Genomic DNA, 19,889 nt, shown 5'->3' with positions numbered 1-19,889 from the left:
AATCACATACATAGAGTTTTCTTTTTTTCAAATTAAATCCATGTTGGATTGATAGACTTGTTTTTTATGGCTGGGGCAGGCAGCCAACAGAGAAGCTGCCTGAGTGGAGTCCCTGTTTTCATTAATAAAAGGTATAGACAGTTGAAGCAGGCTTCCTTGCCTGCTGCCCTGAACTGAGATGCAGGTGGCTTCTGAGTCTCCACAGTCACTCTGTCCCCTTTACATCCCAGGGTTGGGCATGCAGAAACATCAGACTTCTGCGCCCATCTCCCTGGTGAGGGTTCCTACACTGAGTTCTGGCAAGTTCCCCATCATCCAGGACCCTGAGCTGGTTAATAAACAGGAGAAACAAATGTCAGCCTCACTTCCAGGTACTGACCCTGGAAGCTGCAATTAGTCCTCAGCTGCCTTTTCTCTCCCCAGTGGCCCTCACCTGTCAGCAGAGCCTTCCCAGTGAGACAGACCACCCTTTAACTACAAAAGAAATGAGCACTACCCAAGAGCTCTACAGTCCCCAACACACACACACACACACACACACACACACACTCACATACTTTCTGGTCAAAAACACCAGATGCCAGAAAAAAGAAAACCAGATGCAATGCATTGGACTAACCAAAGGTGGGACAGGTGTCAAACTCCTGTACCAAAACCCCCTCCCCACACACACACACTTAGTAGAAGTGGGCATGCCCTTGCATAGGTCTGTATTCACCTAGACCTCCATTCTCAGTGTACAATATAAAGATAAATCTTTACCTTCTTTGAACAGTACTTGTGAGTTCAAACCAAATGCCACATGAAGACACTTGTAAACTAAAGCAATAAATGGGACGGGCCCCTTCTATCTCATAACTCCTTCCCGCTTCTCTCCAAGGGTTCTACCAACTGGGCCAGCAGATGGATAAAGGGAGAGGAATGGAGAGGAGTGTAAAAGTGGATTTCTGTTCTGGTGTAGTCCTCAGCATGTTATTCCAAGGAGCAAGTACGACGCAGGGTGTGAGAAGGCCGAAGAATGGAACGGGAACTTAGATTTATTAAGTACTGCTAGACGCCAGCCCCTCTATTATCTCATTTAATCCTGGTCTTGCCCGCAAGAGGTAATGGTGGCCCTGTTTTTCAGATGAGAAAACTGAGGCTCAGAAAGTTTAAAATGACTGACCTGAAGTCACACACTTGGCAGGCGACCAAGCTGTGTACCTGTGTCTGTCTGACTACATGCTGCGGCCAGTTGGGTCAGGAGACCTTCACAGAGAGGGTTCCTTGTATTTTGCTGTTTCATCCTGAGTCATGAACGTGGCTGTGTAGGATGATCCTGGTAAGCCTCAGAGATAACTACAGTAATAATGCACAGCAGTTTTAGTGGCTCTGGAAGATTATAAATGAAAGCCTTTAGTTCAGTATTGGAAAATGTCAGGACGGTTTCTGAGAATTATTTAAAAATCATACCAGCTTTTATGAGTGGCAGCATGAGGAACTGGAAAGAGTCACCAGGTTCTTATTCTAGCTCTAGCTCTGGGCCATTCAGTACCTCAATGCCTCATTTTATGCTGGGCATAAAATGGCAATGACACTGGCTCTTTCCACCTTGCCATCTGTTGTGACATCAGATGAGCTAATGTGTCCATAAGTAGTTAAAGAGCTACACCAATTCAGGACATTACCGTGGTCACCCAGAAGGTAGGCTACTGTAAGCAGGGGATCTGAGGGTAAAATAAATACTAAAACCCCTATGATAAGCTAGCTTTGCTTTCTAGTCCAGATGTTTTGTTCAGTTATCTACATACATCTCAACAAAAGCTGATTACCTCTTTCAGACATCAGCGTGTAACTGTTATTAATGCTCAAGCTGATCAAATTACAATGCCACAGATCCTACTTGTGCTTTAATATTAGATTTTGGATTCCGGTCTATAATGAATGATTTTTCTCCATGCATTGGAAAAATTGGTTAGCAGAGTTCATAAGAAAGTTTAATTAGCAGGCTGTTTGTGAAAATAGCGGCTGTGAGTCATCATTCAGAATGAACTAACATTTCTTAGGGTTGGATTTGTTCTTCTGTTCCTTGAGCAGCCACACAGGATCTTTGTGTTTGGGAAGCTGATGTCTGCACACTGCCCACTTGAACTGCATCGTGTAATAAATTAATGACAAAAACAGCAAATCTGAAAAGCTAGAGAGGAAGAGGAGGTGTAAGGTGTTTATATATTTGAGTATGTGTGTCTCTGTCTTCCAGGGAAATATCATGGACCTACTATAATCCAGGATTGTATGAGGCAGGAGAGCCTAGTGATTAAGAGCTAGCTGCCTATGCTTGTATCCCGGCCTCGCAACCTGAAAAGTGTTAGTCTCACAGTCATGTCCGACTCTTTGCAACCCCATGAACTGGACTGCCAGGCTTCTCTGTCCATGGAATTCTCCAGGCAAGAATACTAGAGTGGGCAGCCATTCCCTTCTTCAGGGCATCTTCTTCATCCAAGGATTAAACCCAGGTCTTCTGCATTGCAGATGGATTCTTTACCGTCTGAGCCACCAGGGAAGCCCTTACTAGCTGTATAACAGGCAAATTTTCATTCTTTCTGTGCCTCAGTTTTCTCATTTGTAAAATAGGGATAGTGATAGGATTGTTGTGAGCATCAGTATATGTAAAACACCCAGAACAACACCTGACATATAGTATATAATTCTCACAGCAGTTCTGTGAGGTGTATGTATTATTTGTCCTATTAAACGGGTGAGGAAACAGACTCAGAAAGGTTAAGTAACTTGTCCTAGGTCACACAGCTTCTAAGAGGCAGAGAAAAGTTGAACCCATGTTTATTTGACTCCAAAGCCTCTATTTTTATGTACAATACTAAACTTCTCTAAATGTGCCTGGTTAGTAAGGTATAGATAGTGTTCACCTGTGTGCCTGTGTATATATATACCTATAAGTGTGTATTCCTGCTTGGGGGCCCATGTAGTCACACACAATTATGTTTTGTTTTCCTCCTGGATCTTTGGTTCTCCTAGTGAAACTCCTTGAACTCGTTGCTATTGATATGTAGCAAGCTAGAACCAGACTTGTACAGTGTATGCTCAGTCTCTCAGTCGTGTCCGACTCTTTGCAACCCTATGGACTGTAGCCCGCCAGGTTCCTCTGTCCCTGGGATTTCCCAGGCAAGAATACTGGAATGGGTTGCCATTTCCTTCTCCAGGATGTACAGTGTGTACTGACATGAATATCTATACACAGATGTCTGATCTCCCCACTGTGCATTTCTGTCCTGTCTAGATTATCCCAGAAGCAAGTCTGTGTGATGTCTTCTGAGAAATAGAATCATGGACTATCACAGTGAAAAGAGACCTTAGACGTAATCTCTGGCTTGGTCTCCATGTTTTCTGCTAGCCCTTCTGGTATCTCGGGAATTGTCAATGTCCACACCCCCAACTTTAGGTTAATTATATCTTGAATTCAGTTCTGTTTCAAAGAGTAATGTTCATTTGGGAATTCTGTCTAAACTTCTTTCCCAAAGATATTTAATAGGTAATTTATGTTTAAAAAATAGTTTATGTGATTGCATGAGTTTTGGGAACTGAAGTAAATCAAGTTAGGAAGGGGTTTCTTTTTATCACTACTTCTCTAAGTCTGTGCTCATGTGTACTATAAATCTTAAAAAGAATGGTATATAATATGTAGCATTACCCAAAAAAGCTTTTCTTCTCCAACATTTTGTGGAATGTACACTCTAAACCAAGAGGAAGAAATGGAGCTCCTTAAGGTAGAAGGGAAGAAGACAGTTTGGGCCAGTTACTACCTGATGACCTCATTTCTTTTGTTAAGAAAGAGGTGGGGTCATCTACTGCATGGGGATGGGCAAGTGGAGGCCTCGGTGACCCAGGAAAGTCTTTCCAACACCCAGGAGGAACAGAAAATGATGTCACATGGGTTCATCTCTCAAGCACCGGCAAAGTCCCATCATATACTCGGCATTTTAGCTGAAAATTATTGAGTACTAGATATGTTCTGGAAATTATTTACATTATGGATTCTTTTGGTCTCCTGATTGTCAGGGTGACATTTCATTTTCCATTGCTCAAAAAAGCTGAGTTATTAGAAAATGTTTACATCTGGTGATTCTCACACACATCCCAGATACGCCTTCATTTTCACCTCTCCCAGGCATCTAGCTCAATGTAATAAGGTTGGTCACACGTGCTTGGTGTCCATTCCCCATGAAGCCCTTGGCTTAAAAAAAATAATAACATAAGTTGACTTTCCTCCTCAATTCTTGCTCTACAGACTCCTTTCTGTGTGAGTTGTTTTGTTCCTAGGTTTTTCTTTCTTTCACTTCAGTTCAGTTGCTCAGTCATGTCCGACTCTGCAACCCCATGGACTGTAGCACACCAGGCTTCCCTGTGCATCACCAACTCCTGAAACTTGCTCAAATTCATGTCCATCGAGTCGGTGATGCCATCCAATCATCTCATCCTCTGTCCCTCCTCCCGTCAACCTTTTCCAGCATCAGGGTCTTTTCCAAGGAGCCAGTTCTTCACATCAAGTGGCCAAAGGATTGGAGCTTCAGCTTCAGCATCAGTCCTTCCAATGAATATCAGGACTGATTTCCTTTAGGATTGACTGGTTTGAACTCTTTGCTGTCCAAGGGACTCTGAAGAGTCTTCTCCAATGCCATAGTTCAAAAGCATCATCAGTTTTTGAACCACAGTTCAAAAGCATCAGGGCATTTCTTTCTTTATTTTGTCTTACTTCTTACCTGTAAGCTGAATGGTGAAGAAAAGGAAATATAGACTTTTGCTTCTTATATCTCTTCTTTTTCATGCATCTGGGGACTTTCTTTCATTTCTAACATTTGTTGGAACCAAACTGAGCTTTCAGACCATGGTCATGAGCTTCCTGATGGCACTTTGCTATCAGTGAAGTCTTTGATGGTAGGGATAGGGAGTTCCCCACAGCTATTAGTAGTAAGTCCAAGGCCAGAGAACCCCAGGTGCTTAGTTCAGAAAAGACACACTGACCAAGATTTTCCCATAAAGTTCTTCTCCAAGTCATATTTGACATGTTGACTTATCTCTGCACAGACAATTATGTATCTCACCTCCTTTGTTGGGAGCTATGAATTTTCTTTTACTTCGAATAAAGGAAATTTTAATAGGTTTATATTCAGTTAATATTTATGAAGCATCTCCCTTTTACCAAGCCCTCTCACATACCTTATCTCGATTAATTTAAATCCCAACATGATATCAGAAACCTCCACCTGCTCTTTATAAGAACAGTGTCTGATGGGAGTTTCGAAAGCCATTGTCTTAGTGCCTAAATACAGCAATTCCTTTCTTCCACAGGCATTTCACCCAAAGACAATCTCATTTTGCCCAAAGGCTGATTACAGTGTATATAATTAGTATTAACCTGATAACTTTTTCTACCTCTTCCTTTGTCGCTAAACTCTCCGCTGATATTAGCTGCATTTCTGAAATCATCAGTTGGTTCACATTCATTCTAGGGGGAAAGTCTTGTCTGTCTGACCTCTGTGTCATGTGAGAGTAAGCCAACCAAGAATGAAGAATTCTAGTTCGTCTCTCTGGCTTGCTGGGAGTTTGCCAAATTCTCCCTCTTTTTTTTTTTTCCTAGTTAAAAATATTTAAAGATGTGACTATTCTTTCATGTCTGTAAGAATATTCTGAACATAAATTAATTTAATGTTGCTTCTATTAAGAATATTTTATTGCGCCAGGGTCATCAGTCTGAACACTTCTTTCTGTGTGATAAATGCTGAAAGTAAGATAGTTGTCATTGAGGCTTCTATTTTCTCCCATACATTACCTAGAATATTTTTTCCTTTTTTTTTAAGTCTAAATTCTTGATACTGGCGTTTTATCCTATGAATTGCCTTTCTTTCCTGAACAGACAGAAGAAAAATGAGGTTCAGATTAGTTCTTAAATTCTACCTGATGAATTTATTGAGGCTTATTATTGAAAAGTATGTTTGAAGATCTGTTTGGAACAACTAATTTTATAGGATGGGCTTCCCTGGTGGCTCAGACAGTAAAGAATCTGCCCGCAGTGCAGGAGACCTGAGTTCAATCCCTGGGTCAAGAATATCCCGTGGAGAAGAAAATGGCAACCCACTCCAGTATTCTTGCTTGGAGAATTCCATGGACAGAGGAACCTGGCAGGCTACAGTCCATGGGGTCACAAAGAGTTGGACATGACTGAGCGACTAAACAACAACAATTTTATAGGATAAACCAAAAGGGTAAATTAACCAAAAAAAAAAAAAAAACCTCCTTTGAGAATTGGTTGATTGTCTTTCTTTATGAAACAGTGTACTTTGTAGCTGGTCCTTCTTGCTTTGGGGACTCCGGGAAATCATCATATATATACTCGGAATTTCCATGTACCTTACCCCAGTAGCAGAGGTAGTACTTTACATCTACTTGAACAGGTTGGTTGATATTTTCTCTGAAGTCAGGAAACTCTGTTAAAAGCCTGTGTGAGTCCACACAGATGAACTTGTGTCTTGGGATCTGAGGCCTCTGAATATCAGTTTTCTCAATGGTAAATGGCAGTGATCATGCCTACCTTGTAGGATTGTTTTAGGAAGCAGAAGAGATGATATAAATAAAGCCGTCAGGTAGAATTTGAACGTTCTCACCACAGAAAAAGATAAATATGTGTTGATAAACTAGATGGGAGGAATCCTTTCACAATGTATACACATATCAAATCATCATGATGTACACTTTATCTTACAAGCTTTTTGTCAAATTATACCTCCATAAAGCTTGGAAAAAAAATAATAAAGCACTCAGTACAGTGACTAACACATAGTAAGCCCTCAAAAAAAAATGATATCTATTTTGTTACTATTTATTTGCTTATTGAATTCATGCATTCATTTAGTCATTCAACACAGATTTATTGAAAGCCTACAATGTGCCAGACATGGGTTATGCCAAGATTAATAAGACCTGTATCCCTGTCCTAAGGAGCTTAGGGTCCTTTGAGAGACACAGTTGGTTTGACAAGTTTATATCAAATGCCCACTGTGGACCAAGTGCTTTGCTTGTTTTCATCTTGATGTCACATGATGAGTTCTCAACTGGGAAATTACATCTTCTTAGGAAGCCAGAATGTAGCCTCTGGAAATAACCAAGTACTGCTTCAATGTAATTTTAAATACTTTGGGAAATCAGAAGAAGGAAGGCTGGGTTCTGTCCTTTTTTAATAGTGCTTGTTGTTGGCAGAGAACTGAGGCACTCAAAATTTCAGATGTCTAAATGGTTTCTGAATCTGTGCCAGACTATGGGGAGATCTCTTATATACATCTGAGCACTCAACTTGGAGTCGGTATTGTCAGTTCAGGTTGATATCAACAGTATTGACCTCCTGGAAGTGATAGTTATAAACTGAGTAGCAGTCTTCTCTCCTCAAGGAGTAGATGCTCAAACTGTCCCCTCCTCCTGGAATGCTCTTGTCTGTCTATTGCCTGGCTATCTCGTCTCATATCAGTCTTTTCCAATTAGTCTCAGCTCATATATATCTTCTAGAAAATCCTCTCGCCTTCTCTCCATCATAACACTTAGCCACACTCTACTATAGTTGTTGATTCACAGTTCTGATTTTCTTACTAGGCCGTGAACTGCTTGCTTCTTGCTTGGTCGTCTGGTGCTGAATTTGTAGGAGACTCAAAGAGGATTGATAGTTAAGTCTTTTCCAAGACTGTCATTCCGTGATATACCAGGTCCAGTTTGAGAGACACAGTCAGTGTAGAAGATGGGAATGGAATACTTTGGGGTATATATGGGAATTAAATGGAAAGAATGAGAATTTGAAAATAGTCCTAGAAAACTCAGGCTCTCTTGAAGTCTCAGGCACACTGTGCTTTGTCAGGGCAAATGTTTAACACACAAATAAGCACATATTCAAGAAATCAGGGCACAGCAGAAGGGTACAGGCTCTGGAATCAGATGAGTCTGGCTACTATTCTCCAGCCAAATAACCCTGGTATGTTGCTTCTCTTTTTGAGGCCTCAGTTTCCCCTTCTGTAAAACAGGGATAGAAATGCCTGCTTCAGAGACTATAAAGATTTAGATAATAATGTATGTAAAGAAGGAGATCAGCCCTGGGTGTTCTTTGGAAGGAATGATGCTAAAGCTGAAACTCCAGTACTTTGGCCACCTCATGCGAAGAGTTAACTCATTGGAAAAGACTCTGATGCTGGGAGGGATTGAGGGCAGAAGGAGAAGGGAACGACAGAGGATGAGATGGCTGAATGGCATCACTGACTCGATGGACATGAGTCTGAGTGAACTCCGGGAGCTGGTGATGGACCGGAAAGCCTGGCATGCTGCGATTCATGGGGTCGCAAAGAGTTGGACACAACTGAGTGACTGATCTGATCTGATATGTAAAATGCTTAGCCCACAGTATGTGCTTAATAAATATTCTCTATTATTTTTATTTTCTCATTTAGAAAATCAGGATAAACTGTGGACATGGGGTCTCAAATAAATATAATTTAGAAGCTTTGTGTCTTAGCATTAGAAGGGATCTTATGAGTTGATTTTGCTAACTGCTACAACATCCCCTGATAAAATGTATACCTGGCCTCTGTTAGCATAGTTCTAGTCATGGGGTGCTTACCACCTCACAAGACAGCCCACATCTTTATAAAATCATTTGTAGAAAGTTCTTCCTCTTATCAAGGCAAAAATCCACTCCCTAACTTTCTTCTGTTGCCTGATCCTCATTCTCTCCCCTGGTAGCCCACATAGCAAGTCTACCCCTGCCTTCCCATTGCTGCGTTTCAAATATTGGAAGGGGCTTTGAGCACCTCTAGAATTTTCTCTCCTTCAATATTAAAGCCCACAGGGCTTTCAACTGTGTCTCGTGAGTTCTGGTTCCATATGTCTTACCACCATCCTCTGGGAGCATAGCAGAGAACCAAAAAGACTTGGTTTCTGCCATCAGTGAATTGATATTCTGATTAGGAATGAGGGAGTGAGACAAGTTCCCTGAAGGCAGGAACAATTTTTTGGTCACAGTGGGCCCACTTGTAGTATCTGGCATGTATTAGGTGTCAGTTAATTGTGAAATTTATGTACCTATTGCATGGTATGTGCTCCAATGTGAAAGTAAAGCATCAGAAATATTCTCCACCTTTGAGGAGATTGGGATCTCAATCAAGAGATAGCATCCCCAGAGACATTGGTGAAGGCAGTGTCTATTGGGGCATGGGAGCAAAAAGGAAAGGAACCAGAACCTATTGTGAAAATGTTAGTCACTCAGTCATGTCTGACCCTTTGCAACTCCATGGACTGTAGCCCTCCAGGCTCCTCTGTCCATGGGATTTTCCCAGCAAGAATACTGGAGTGGGCTGCTATTTCCTCCTCCAGGAGATCTTCCTGACCCAAGGATAGAACCTGGGTCTCCTGCATTGCAGGCAGATTTTTTTTACCATCCGAGCCACCAGGGAAGCACTATTGAGCATCTGTTTTATACCAGGCACTTCACGTGCATTATCACTCTCAATACTCCTAATAACACCATGAAAAAATAATAGTAAGTCCACTTTACAGATGAGATTACCACAGCAAAAAGGGGGGCAATGTAAGAATGCAAAATCTGAGAATGAAAAGAAATAGCACATATTAAGGAACCCTGAGAGCTTTCCTATCATAGGGGCTTCCCAGGTAGCTCAGCAGTAAAGAATCTGTCTGCAATGCAGGAGACATGGGTTTAATCCCTGAGTCTGGAAGATTCCCTGGGGAAGGAAGTGGCAACCAGCTCCAGAATTCTTGCCTGGGAAATTCCATGGACAGAGAAGCCTTGTGGGCCACAGTCCTATCTGAGCTTCCCTTCCCCATAACTATGGTTAGATGTGTTGTTTTCTCAGAATCCAGGGTATGGGAAGGTTCATTTAACTTAGCAAGGGTCACACAGCAATAAGCCAAAGCTGCATTTCTTAGAAGTGCCCACTGAGGCCAGTGATGCTGGTACAGGGATCACACTTAGAAGAATAAGACTTTAAACCATGCTTAATTTGAGGGAATTGTGTGAACTACCAAAAGAAGATAAATCCTCCGATTAGTTGGCTCTGCCAACACCCAATCTGCAGGAGAAAAGCCAAGACCCAGACAACCACAGAGGTGGGATGGGAAGGAGCAGAGCCATGGCTGCTCTAGAATCTCAAAGCATCCCAGTCATTGTGAGGATGGAAAAGGGTCCCCAACATAAGGGGTGTGCATCCCCTTGAGTTCTTGCCTGGTGTCAGACACTCTGCTGTGCCTTTGCACAGAGAGCCAAACCCCATGGAGAGAAGGTATGAACTGGGAAGTCACATAGACCTGGGTTCATTCAAATCCTAGCCTGGAAGCCTACTTCCTGGTTGACTTTGGGGCCGGTTATTGCACAGTTATTAGCCTCACTTTCCTCTCCTCCTCACAGTGAGCTTGATGGTACCCATTTCGAACAGGATTAAATTAGGTAATTTTATAAGCCACTTAGCTGGGTGCCTGGCACAGAGTCAGCACTGAATAAATTGTAGCTGCTGTTCATCCACATGTTAATATAGTTAATCCACAATGATGCTTTGATTGTGAGGATAAGGGATTATCCCTGTTTTTCCAGATAAGGGAACAGGCTGGCGAAGCTTAAATGATTTAACCAAGGATATACAACAAGTACAGTTTGGGGCCACACACTCTAACACATATATACATGCAGTAATAGCCATGGAGCTCTCTGACCCACTTCAGGGTGTGTTGAGATAGGTTTCAAGGCAGCTGGTGGCAGGGAAAGTCATCCCAGGACTGGCAGGGAGGGAGTCCTGGGGTTTGGAGTTGGCTGCAGTGAACCCAGCATGTGGATTACTGCCGCGCAGGTGATCTTGAGGTGACTGGGGATTTTATCATGTGCTTTGAGAACAGAATTTCAGCCTGAGCTAGGAGTTCTAACATCCACAAAAACTCCTTACTCGACTCAGAAGTTTTTATCAACAGCAGCTACCCACCTGGCTGCCCCCAAGGGGACTTTGCTGATGAGGGGAGTAGCTGTCAGGTTTCTGGAGAATGACAGTTTTGGGAGAAAGAGCAGAGTGTGCAGGTTGATGGGCAGAAATGCTGAGGTTCCTTCCGGTCAGCCCTGAGAGGAGACAGCTTCTCTTCTGCTGCCATCAGCCGTGAGGATGTCAAATTAGGGTCCTGCTGTCATAACCTCTAGGGCCCCAAAGCAAGGGACAACTTCTATCTGGAATGACTGGAAGATGAGGGGTTGTATTTAGCTGTGATGATAACACTTCCTAGAGTTTGAATACAATAAAACTGCTTAACACAAACTATTGAAGGTAATTTGCTTTTTCTCAGGTGGTTCAAAAAAACTTCAGAGCAATTTCCAGGCCTCAGAATAGTCACTAACACTTTAGTTCCAACAGAGTAACTGTAGTCACAGCAAAGGAGACTGGATTTGCAGTCAGAAGATCTGGACCAGGGGTCAACAAACTATGGCCCAAAAGCCAAATTGAGCCCACTGCCTGTTTTTCTAAATAAAGTTTTATTGACACTCCGTCATGCTCATCAGTTTACACATTATGTGTGGCTGCCTTCCTGGTACAATGGCAGGATTGTCATGACAGAGCAGAGGACCCACCAATCCTAAACTATTCAGTCTCTCACCCTGAACATAAAACAGTTTGCCATCCCCTGATCTAGACTTAGTTTCAGCTATTCAGAAAGAGTAGAGCAAATTGCTATTTCCTCAGAGCTTCAGTTTCCAGCAAATTGCCATTCCCTCAGAGCTTCCGTTTCCACAACTGGGAATGATGATTCTCTCTCCCACAGGGTTGCTGTGAGAATCAAATGCGACAAAATGGGTGGGAAAGCACTTTGGAAGCTCAGGATCTCTATGGAAAGGTGGGCAGGGATGGGTTTTACTGTTCATCTGATCTGTGCTGGAGAGGAACCCACCAGGACATATTTTGTTTCTGGTTGTTTTTTTTTTTTTTTTTTCCAGTCTCTGGTGTCAGCTTGTTGTCCTGTTCTCCCTTTGACACAAATACTAAATGAATTCCCCTCTCAGGCACTCTCATGCTCTTCTCCTGCCAAACATAAACATATTCTGGTTATACACTTCCAGCAATGGAGAATTAATACAAATGTACGTATTCATTCTTCCCCTTCTCAGATATCTGTTGAGTACCTACTGTGTTCAAGTATGCAGACTTTATAAACTAGATTCTATAGGGAGAAGTGTTCTGTTTCTAAGGAGAGAAGTTAGGTATAGAATTACAACAGAAGAGAGATAATGCCACATCGTAGTATGAGGACACGGCATGTCTTTGTATGTGTATGTGCACATGTGCACCATTTAAAAAATAGAAGTATTCAGGTTCACATTTAAGAAAAGCTTGTTAAAAACAAGAATCTGTTTAATCCAAAATACACTAAAGCTCCTTAAAAATGTAGCCATTATGTGTAACAGTTTTCTCTTCAAAATTACATTCTAATTTTAAGTTTCCATCCCAAACTGCCAAGAATGCCTTTCTTGCCCATTCATGGTCACTGAGGCCTCTCATCCAAGCCTGCTGGTCAGCCTATTAAGGATTATTAAGGACTGGTCACACGAAAGGGTTATCCTGGGCATCAGGGAGCCAGGCACTCACTATAGTTTGTAAATTTTGAAGGTACTCTTTATTTGGGGCTTTCCAGGTGGCTCAGTAGTAAAGACTGCATCTGCCAAGCTGGTTCAATCCCTGGGTCCAGAAGAGCCTCTACAGGAGGAAATGGCAACTCACTCCAGTATTCTTGCCTGAGAAATCCCATGGTCAGAGGAGCCTGGCAGGCTACAGTCCATGGGGTTGCAAAGAGTCAGACGCGACCTAGTGACCAAACAGCAGCAGCAGCAGTCATTTTATAACATTTTATCTTTTCTTTAATTATTGTTTCTCTTTTATTGATGATTCAGTGCACACAACTTCAGTGATTTAATTTCTTTGATTTGCTGTCAAAATATGCTCATAAACTGGGAGCAAAAAAAGTTTAATTTTATGTTCTGAAAGTACTGTCACCATACCTGTATGGTCAGATCTTGCTACCGTTGATAAAAGGAGATGATGCAGTTATTAGAGAAAAAGAAGAAGGAAACTTTATCTATTTCTGGGATGCTCTACGCTCCAGACTGGTTATCCTGGTCTTTCCCAGTATGGTGACTCTTTTGGTCCTCATGGAAATAGTGTTGATATTCTTTGTGAATGTGTATGCTCCATATTTTTCTACGGACTATGTACAATTTGAATACAGAAGTGCAAATCAAAAACCCATCACCAATATATGGCCACCAAAATTAAAACATAAAATTCTTCCTCATTTTACTCCCTGTCCCCCTCCCCCCATTACTAAAAAGTTTCTGAAAGAAATGAGGCTTGGGTTTTTATATTTTCTACCTAAGGGATTTAATTCTCTCTAGAGGTTTTTTTTTTTTTTTAAGAATATGCTTAGATCCATCAAGTATTTTTTTATTAGACTTAGCTGTATTCCTTCTATGATGGCAAGAAGCACATGAATGAAGCTTGTTCATGAACTAGGCTAACCACAGGTAGTTTCGTTGTGTTGCCAATTTATCTCATAGCTTTCAACTCACAGGCAAGCCTTTCCACCCGGCTCCTCCTCCTGTTCAGTGCAGTGCCCTGTTTTTGAGTTTGCAGTTCGTTATTTTATTTTATTTTTTTTTTTATGAAAACACAGTCTATTTGAAGGGCTGCTTTTTCTAGGAATAATGACAATACTGTGCTTACGGTACTATAAAAGTTCCTCTTGTCTTTTTGTTTATTCTGGAAAAAACAAGCTTATACCTCATATTTGTGTCTTGAGAGAAACTCATAGAGTCTACCCTGTTGCCCACCCAACATTTCTTCTAAAAATATATATAAGCAAATGTATGCGTAGTATGTGAGAGTTGGAGCGTTGAAGAACTGATGCTTTTGAACTGTGGTGTCAGAGAAGACTCTTGAGAGTCCTTTGGACTGCAAGGAGATCCAACCAGTCCATCCTAAAGGAGATCAGTCCTGGGTGTTCATTGGAAGTGTCACACGAGTGTATGTTCCTCGGTTCTTTGTCTTGTCACAACAAAGATTTGGAGCAACGGACATTAAAGCCCTCGGCGCATCACAGCTCTTCGGTCTTGGACAAACCGTGCTACAGCTCTTAGGCAAATCAGTGTTACAGCTCTATTTTATTTAGAAGATAGCAGGAGAGAGAGAGAGAGAGAAAGAGAAGAGTGCATGCACGTGGGAGAGAGAGTCCCCAGTTCGTTATTTTATATCAAGGAGAATCTCTGATCTTTTTTCCCCTTCCATTCTGAAATGATGTTCATCGGGTTTTTTAGTTTTCCCCAAAGCACTTCGTTCTTGACGTTAAGTGCAATCTCTCTCTAACCCTAAAGCTGGTGAGGATAGCACAGTTGTGCTCACTGCAGTCAGGTACTAAGGAGATGGTGGGTTTGCAACCACACAGACAGGTCAGTAGATATGATGTATCTTGCTGGGCAGGAGTCTTTCCTTCACTTGACCTTCAGAACCTTCCTAGAATCCGAGTGTGTTTTCCTTCCTCCTGAAGCAGAGCTCTAAAATAAAGATAAAATATAGAATATAAAATTATAGCCACTATATATACTTAAGATTTCCATAAATATATGAATAATTGGAAAGAAAGTATCTCAGGGAACATGCACCACTAGTAAGCATGATAAATTCTTCCACATATATTTCATCAGTGCAGTGAGTCATGAATTGCTTGAAGTTAAGTGGTGAGTGTTTTGTCTATGTTTTCCATATTTCATTTTAATTTTATACAAATTAAATTTAGTTGGATAGATTGACTCTGTCTGACCTGTTTCCTAGTACTCATACATAAGGTTTGTCACTGAGATTATTGCTTTTAAAATGCCTTTTAAAGCCCCTCAACTTGGTGCATGACTGTTCAAAAGAAATAACTGTAAGAATAGTTTACAGCAATTGTTAAGGCTTCTCTTATATACATGGTAAATAGGACTGATAAATTTGCATGATGAAAATAAATTTAATTAGGTGAATTTAGCTAGGCTTGATGAGGTGAAGCTGAATTTAGGATGAATGACATTTTTAAGCCAATGAATTAGTCTCATGTATTTTTGGATTTGCAAAAAATTTTCTCAGAACACGTGGCAGGGTCTTGTAATTCTCACACACACAGCTCTGTCTCTAATTCTTACTTTCCTGTGCACGTGTGTGAATGTGTGTGCCTGAGCACTGGCATGTGCATGCACACGCTGCTTGTACACACATGGCTCACATACCACGCACAGCACAGTAAGAGAAGGGGCCCAGCTACAGGGTGCTCCACGTTCTCTCCCCCTTCTTCAGCTACTAATTCTGGCTGGTGAAGGCATATCTGGCAAAGTTTGCCCCTGTCTTTCCTATTCTAACCTTGTTATTCCAAAACAGAAGGAATATCCTAATGTATTGTCATTTTAGGTTTCCCATTTTAGGGACAAAATTCAGTTGAATTTCCTCCTGATTCTCTCTACTTCCACCCTGTAAAGAATAACAAAGTCACCCATTTTCTGATCCGGAACCCAACTTGTTTTCCCAGGTTCCCTCCTACAACCAACATAAACACAGACATTTACCAGCAAAACAGAAGCTGTTGGAAAGATTTTTTGGCTGCTGAAATGGGCTCCTGTCACCAGGACATGGCAGACTTTTTGCTGTATTGTCTCCCAGCCCTGGCCCCAGTACTCCAAAGAGAGCTTTATGTAATCAGTCTTTCCTGACATGTGACGTCCTGTCATTTTCCTCCCCTTCGGCTCTGCTGCCGCCCACAAATCAATAACATTGCCTGGGAAGTTCAAGCTGGTTGTGCAGCCACCCTAAGCTCTGTATTTCTTAAAGGGTATGTCAGAAAATGTAAAGTTTCCTAATGATATTTCTGGCTGATGACACATGGCAGAGCTGATGGACTATTTATAATCAGTGGCACGATCGCAAGCACATTATTTTTATTTCACTTAGGGGGGAGCCCTGTCACTTGCTACTGCTCGTTTCAGACAAGTTGATGCCATCTTCACCTAAAGTAGCTAAATCCTCTTTGCGGAATTCATTTGCACTCTTCCCTTTGTGTTAGGCACTCCCCAGTTCCTTCCAATCGAGCCACCTCCCCTTTTTATTGTTCTTAAGCTGGGTGGATGATGAGGGCATGAATGATTTGTAGCAATTGCTTTAAATTCAGGCCATGCCTTCAATATAAATGTCTCCGGTCTTTGCTGCTTGGATCTTGCTACGGTCTTCTGAGTGTGGGCGTGGCTGACATGACAGAGGCAGCAGACACAGCCACTGCATCCAGCACTTGCCCCAATTTTACAGGTCTGAACATAGCAGAGCTGTCTTTTGTTGAGCAGCTACTATGTTCCAGGTAGGCATTTATTTCAGATTCAGTATCTCATTAACTCTCTCACACCTGTCTGTGCAAGTGCTGTTATCTGCAGAGAAGAAATATCAGGGGATGGGGGGAAGCAAGAGATTAAATGAATTCAGAGTCACACAGCTTAATTCCTGGGAAAAACCCCAGGACTCCAGTTCAAATCTCTTCTAACAGACCACACCTTCTTTCTTTCCACTTCCCTGCCCCGCCTCTTCCCAATTAAGTGGACACTTGTGGGTATATGATGTGTATATGGTATGGATGTAGGAGAACTTATGAGTTCCCAGCTAGGGCAGCTCCTGTGAGTTTAAAGGCTGGCCAGAGTGAGAGATAAAAGAAATAGAAACTTCTCAACCTGAGAGTAAACCCTGGTATAAAAGGAACCATATACTAGAAGGTTTTGACACATTGCAATGGGAAGTGTTACCTCTATCAAGATAATGAGCTCTCTCTCTCTCTCTCTTAAAAAATGTTTCCACAGGACAGAGTTTAGGGTATGGATTCGTTAACTATATTGATCCAAAGGATGCAGAGAAAGCCATCAACACTTTAAATGGACTCAGACTCCAGACCAAAACTATAAAGGTAAGAGGTTATATGTTATATGCCTCTTTATTTAGGAGACACTGGTTAAATTTCATCCTTTGATCTAATAAATCCAGGCTATGAGGGAGCTGGCGGTGGCTTCTTCATTTTTTCAAAGGACACTTACTATCTACTGTACTAAATGAGGGACACAGATCATTACAGAAGAACAAGGTGAGAGCTGAGTAGAAGGAGGGGACCACAGGCTATAGGACTTCCTATCCAGGGAGCAGGTAAGATGCCAGGGATGACCCACACCAAGAAGGCTGGGGACCCCAAGCCTTCAAAGATGGTCAGAGCAGAGCCAAGGGAAGAAGCTGCTCTAGGTGGAGATAACACCACATGCAAAGCTGTGAAAATGTATATATACATTGTGAGTGAGGAATGACATACAGAACTCTATGACCTGAAATTCAGTGAGAAGATGATGAAAAGATGAGGGTGGGAAGTGGGCAGAGGCCTCACATGCTAGGCCAAACAGCTTGGCTTTACCCACAGGTAAAGAGGACTGTCTTAAACAAGACTTGAAAAGGAAGAATCAGTTATAAAGAAACACAGTGGTATAATAGGGATGGGTACTATAACATCTGGGAACATAGTAAAGGGATGACAGGAAAAGTAACATTCTAGCAATCCAGAAATAATCAGACTGGTAGGTAATATCTCAAGAGGGGTTGTTTTAAGTTAAAAAAAAAAAAAATCCAGTTATGCAGAGTCTAGTAAAAAAAAAAAATCCAGTTATGCAGAGTCTGCTCCTCCAGACGGAGGTTTCTGTGGCTGGATTGTCATGCTCTCGGTTCAAGTTTCAACCTGAGGGGATCCTTGAGGAGGCGGTGCTGTTTGCTTTTGGCCAGTGACCCCTGACAGTCGGTGGTGGTCTCCTGGATGGAGCCTGCCTCCTCCTCAGCCTCCCTTTCCCTTCTTCCCCTACCTACGGGCAGATTTCTGTTTGGGGGCAGCTGCCAGCCGATTAATGAGTCCCATCCTTCATAGCCTATTAAACCACGAGGAGGTGTCTCCTGGGCACTCTTATCCTCACGACAGCAGGTCTGACGCAAAATAGGACAAAAGAGAAACCTCTCCCAGAATGGAAATCTATAGATGGCACCAGCTCTTAGCATCTGAAAACACAAAATCAGAACTTTTTAGTTCAACAGACTACTTTCCTAACATCCAGATGGATAAGGAGGCTACCTGGTGTAAGATAATCTTAGCTGGGAGTTAATCAAAACAAAAAACAGAAACCTCTTTTGTGAATGTATTATGTGGTTATCTATTTTTTCTTTTCTACTCTTTCTGCCTTCCTTCCTTCCTTTCTACCTTCCCTCTTTCTTTCCTTCTTTCCTTTCCTTTAAGCCACTCCACTTTTGGAATTTCATTTAGCTTATTTCTAAAGACGATTGCTTTCCAGATCTCATACAGTCTGCTTCACAAAGACCCCAAAACGGGTTTGATTCAGGTTGCCTCAGTCTCAGCTTAGAATCAGTCCCTGTGAGTTCTCTAAGGGGGAAATAATTGAGAGTTGTGTAATTATGGAGTATCCTCTGAGAGGCAGGAGTGTTGATTTCTATCGAAGGAAAAACATACCTATTTTCAATGCTTTGAGATGGGATGCTCTTGTCACCTGACTCTTAGATGAGGCCACACCAGGTTGATGGCTGTATTTGTGGGTTTGATTTTTCTCTGTTATCCAGTTCAGCATTAGAATGTCAGGCATTTGTTCTTTCCCTAACTTGAACTGAGAAAGGTACTTTTCTTTCCTCTAGTTTTCTTAAAACCCAAGCCTCCCCAAGAGCTTATGATCAAATTCTCAGCCATCCATTCTGCTTTTTTTAAATAAAATATCCCATGAAGCTGTTGGGGATTCCCCAAAGGCTGAGTGGACCCGGCTTTTCTGACCTCAGAATGCACTCCTTGGCCCACAGTGCAATCAGGAGCAGTGCTTTGTCTCAGTGGATCTTAGAGACAAGGAACATTGATTATTTTCTTTCTGTGAAGAATCAATCTGCCTCCTTCCCTTCTCTGTATCCCTTTCCCCACCCGCTCAGCCACCCTGTGCTCACCCAGCATCAAAACCCTGCCAACACGTTTGCACCCAGCAGTAACGTGGGCTTCCGTAGGATCCAAAATGCATGATGCCACGGCTGAATCAATAATTTCCATTCTCTACGACGAATGAAAATTTAATGTGCAAACCTGGGAATTTCAGCCCTTTCATTAAAGCAGTTTATTTGCCATACTAAAAATTAAGTTTGAGTGATAGGTTCCTTTATTAACTTTTCTTCCCTTTCCTAAAGGGACACAGTGTTTAAGGTAAAAATCATATTAAAGAGAAGGAAAAAACCAGACCCTTTTCCTGTGCTGTTAATAGTCTCATCATTTATTAATTTTTTTAAAATTGCTTTTCTGCCTTTCAGGCTGCTATTTACTTCTTCTGCATCAGTTTGCTTTAATAAGTGACATGAGATTTATCTCTTTGCTCTGACTCTCATGAAGGAATAGATAATTTGCCTATCTGAAAAAAATAAGTATCTTCTTTGGAAGCATGCATTATATAGATCTCCTCAGAACCATGTAGGTTTGCAAACTTTGGTCAAGTCTGTCTCTCCTTTTGCTTCATGCAAAACACATGAGTTTAAATGTACAGCACAGATGCAGGCAAACCAAGAGTTAATTACTAAGCTTTGAAGGTTAATAATGAGCAGCTAGATTCAGAGAGAGTTCTAGGAAGCCTTGAGAAGTGGTGGAAACCATCGTGAGCCGGAGAGCACTAAAAAGGGCAGCTGTTCTTCAGCTACTGCTGATTATTTAGGCCCAGTTCATTGTCAGATCTTCCACTTATTCCG

At 41.8% G+C, this 19,889-nt stretch overlaps 1 protein-coding gene across 8 annotated transcripts in view; it reads left to right on the top strand.

Annotated features, from left to right (window-relative positions):
• Positions 1 to 19,889, top strand: part of ELAVL4 (ELAV like RNA binding protein 4) — a 90,808-nt gene that overhangs the window by 48,313 nt on the left and 22,606 nt on the right. For all 8 annotated transcript variants that reach the window (XM_061412035.1, XM_061412032.1, XM_061412030.1 and 5 more), the window contains one exon: positions 16,940 to 17,043. In XM_061412035.1, the coding sequence (XP_061268019.1) occupies positions 16,940 to 17,043 (104 nt within the window). The remainder of the gene's footprint in view (positions 1 to 16,939; positions 17,044 to 19,889) is intronic.

This window comes from Bos javanicus, chromosome 3 (genome assembly GCF_032452875.1).
Source record: "Bos javanicus breed banteng chromosome 3, ARS-OSU_banteng_1.0, whole genome shotgun sequence".
NCBI lineage: Eukaryota > Metazoa > Chordata > Mammalia > Artiodactyla > Bovidae > Bos > Bos javanicus.
This window is presented reverse-complemented; position numbering and strand designations above follow the sequence as displayed.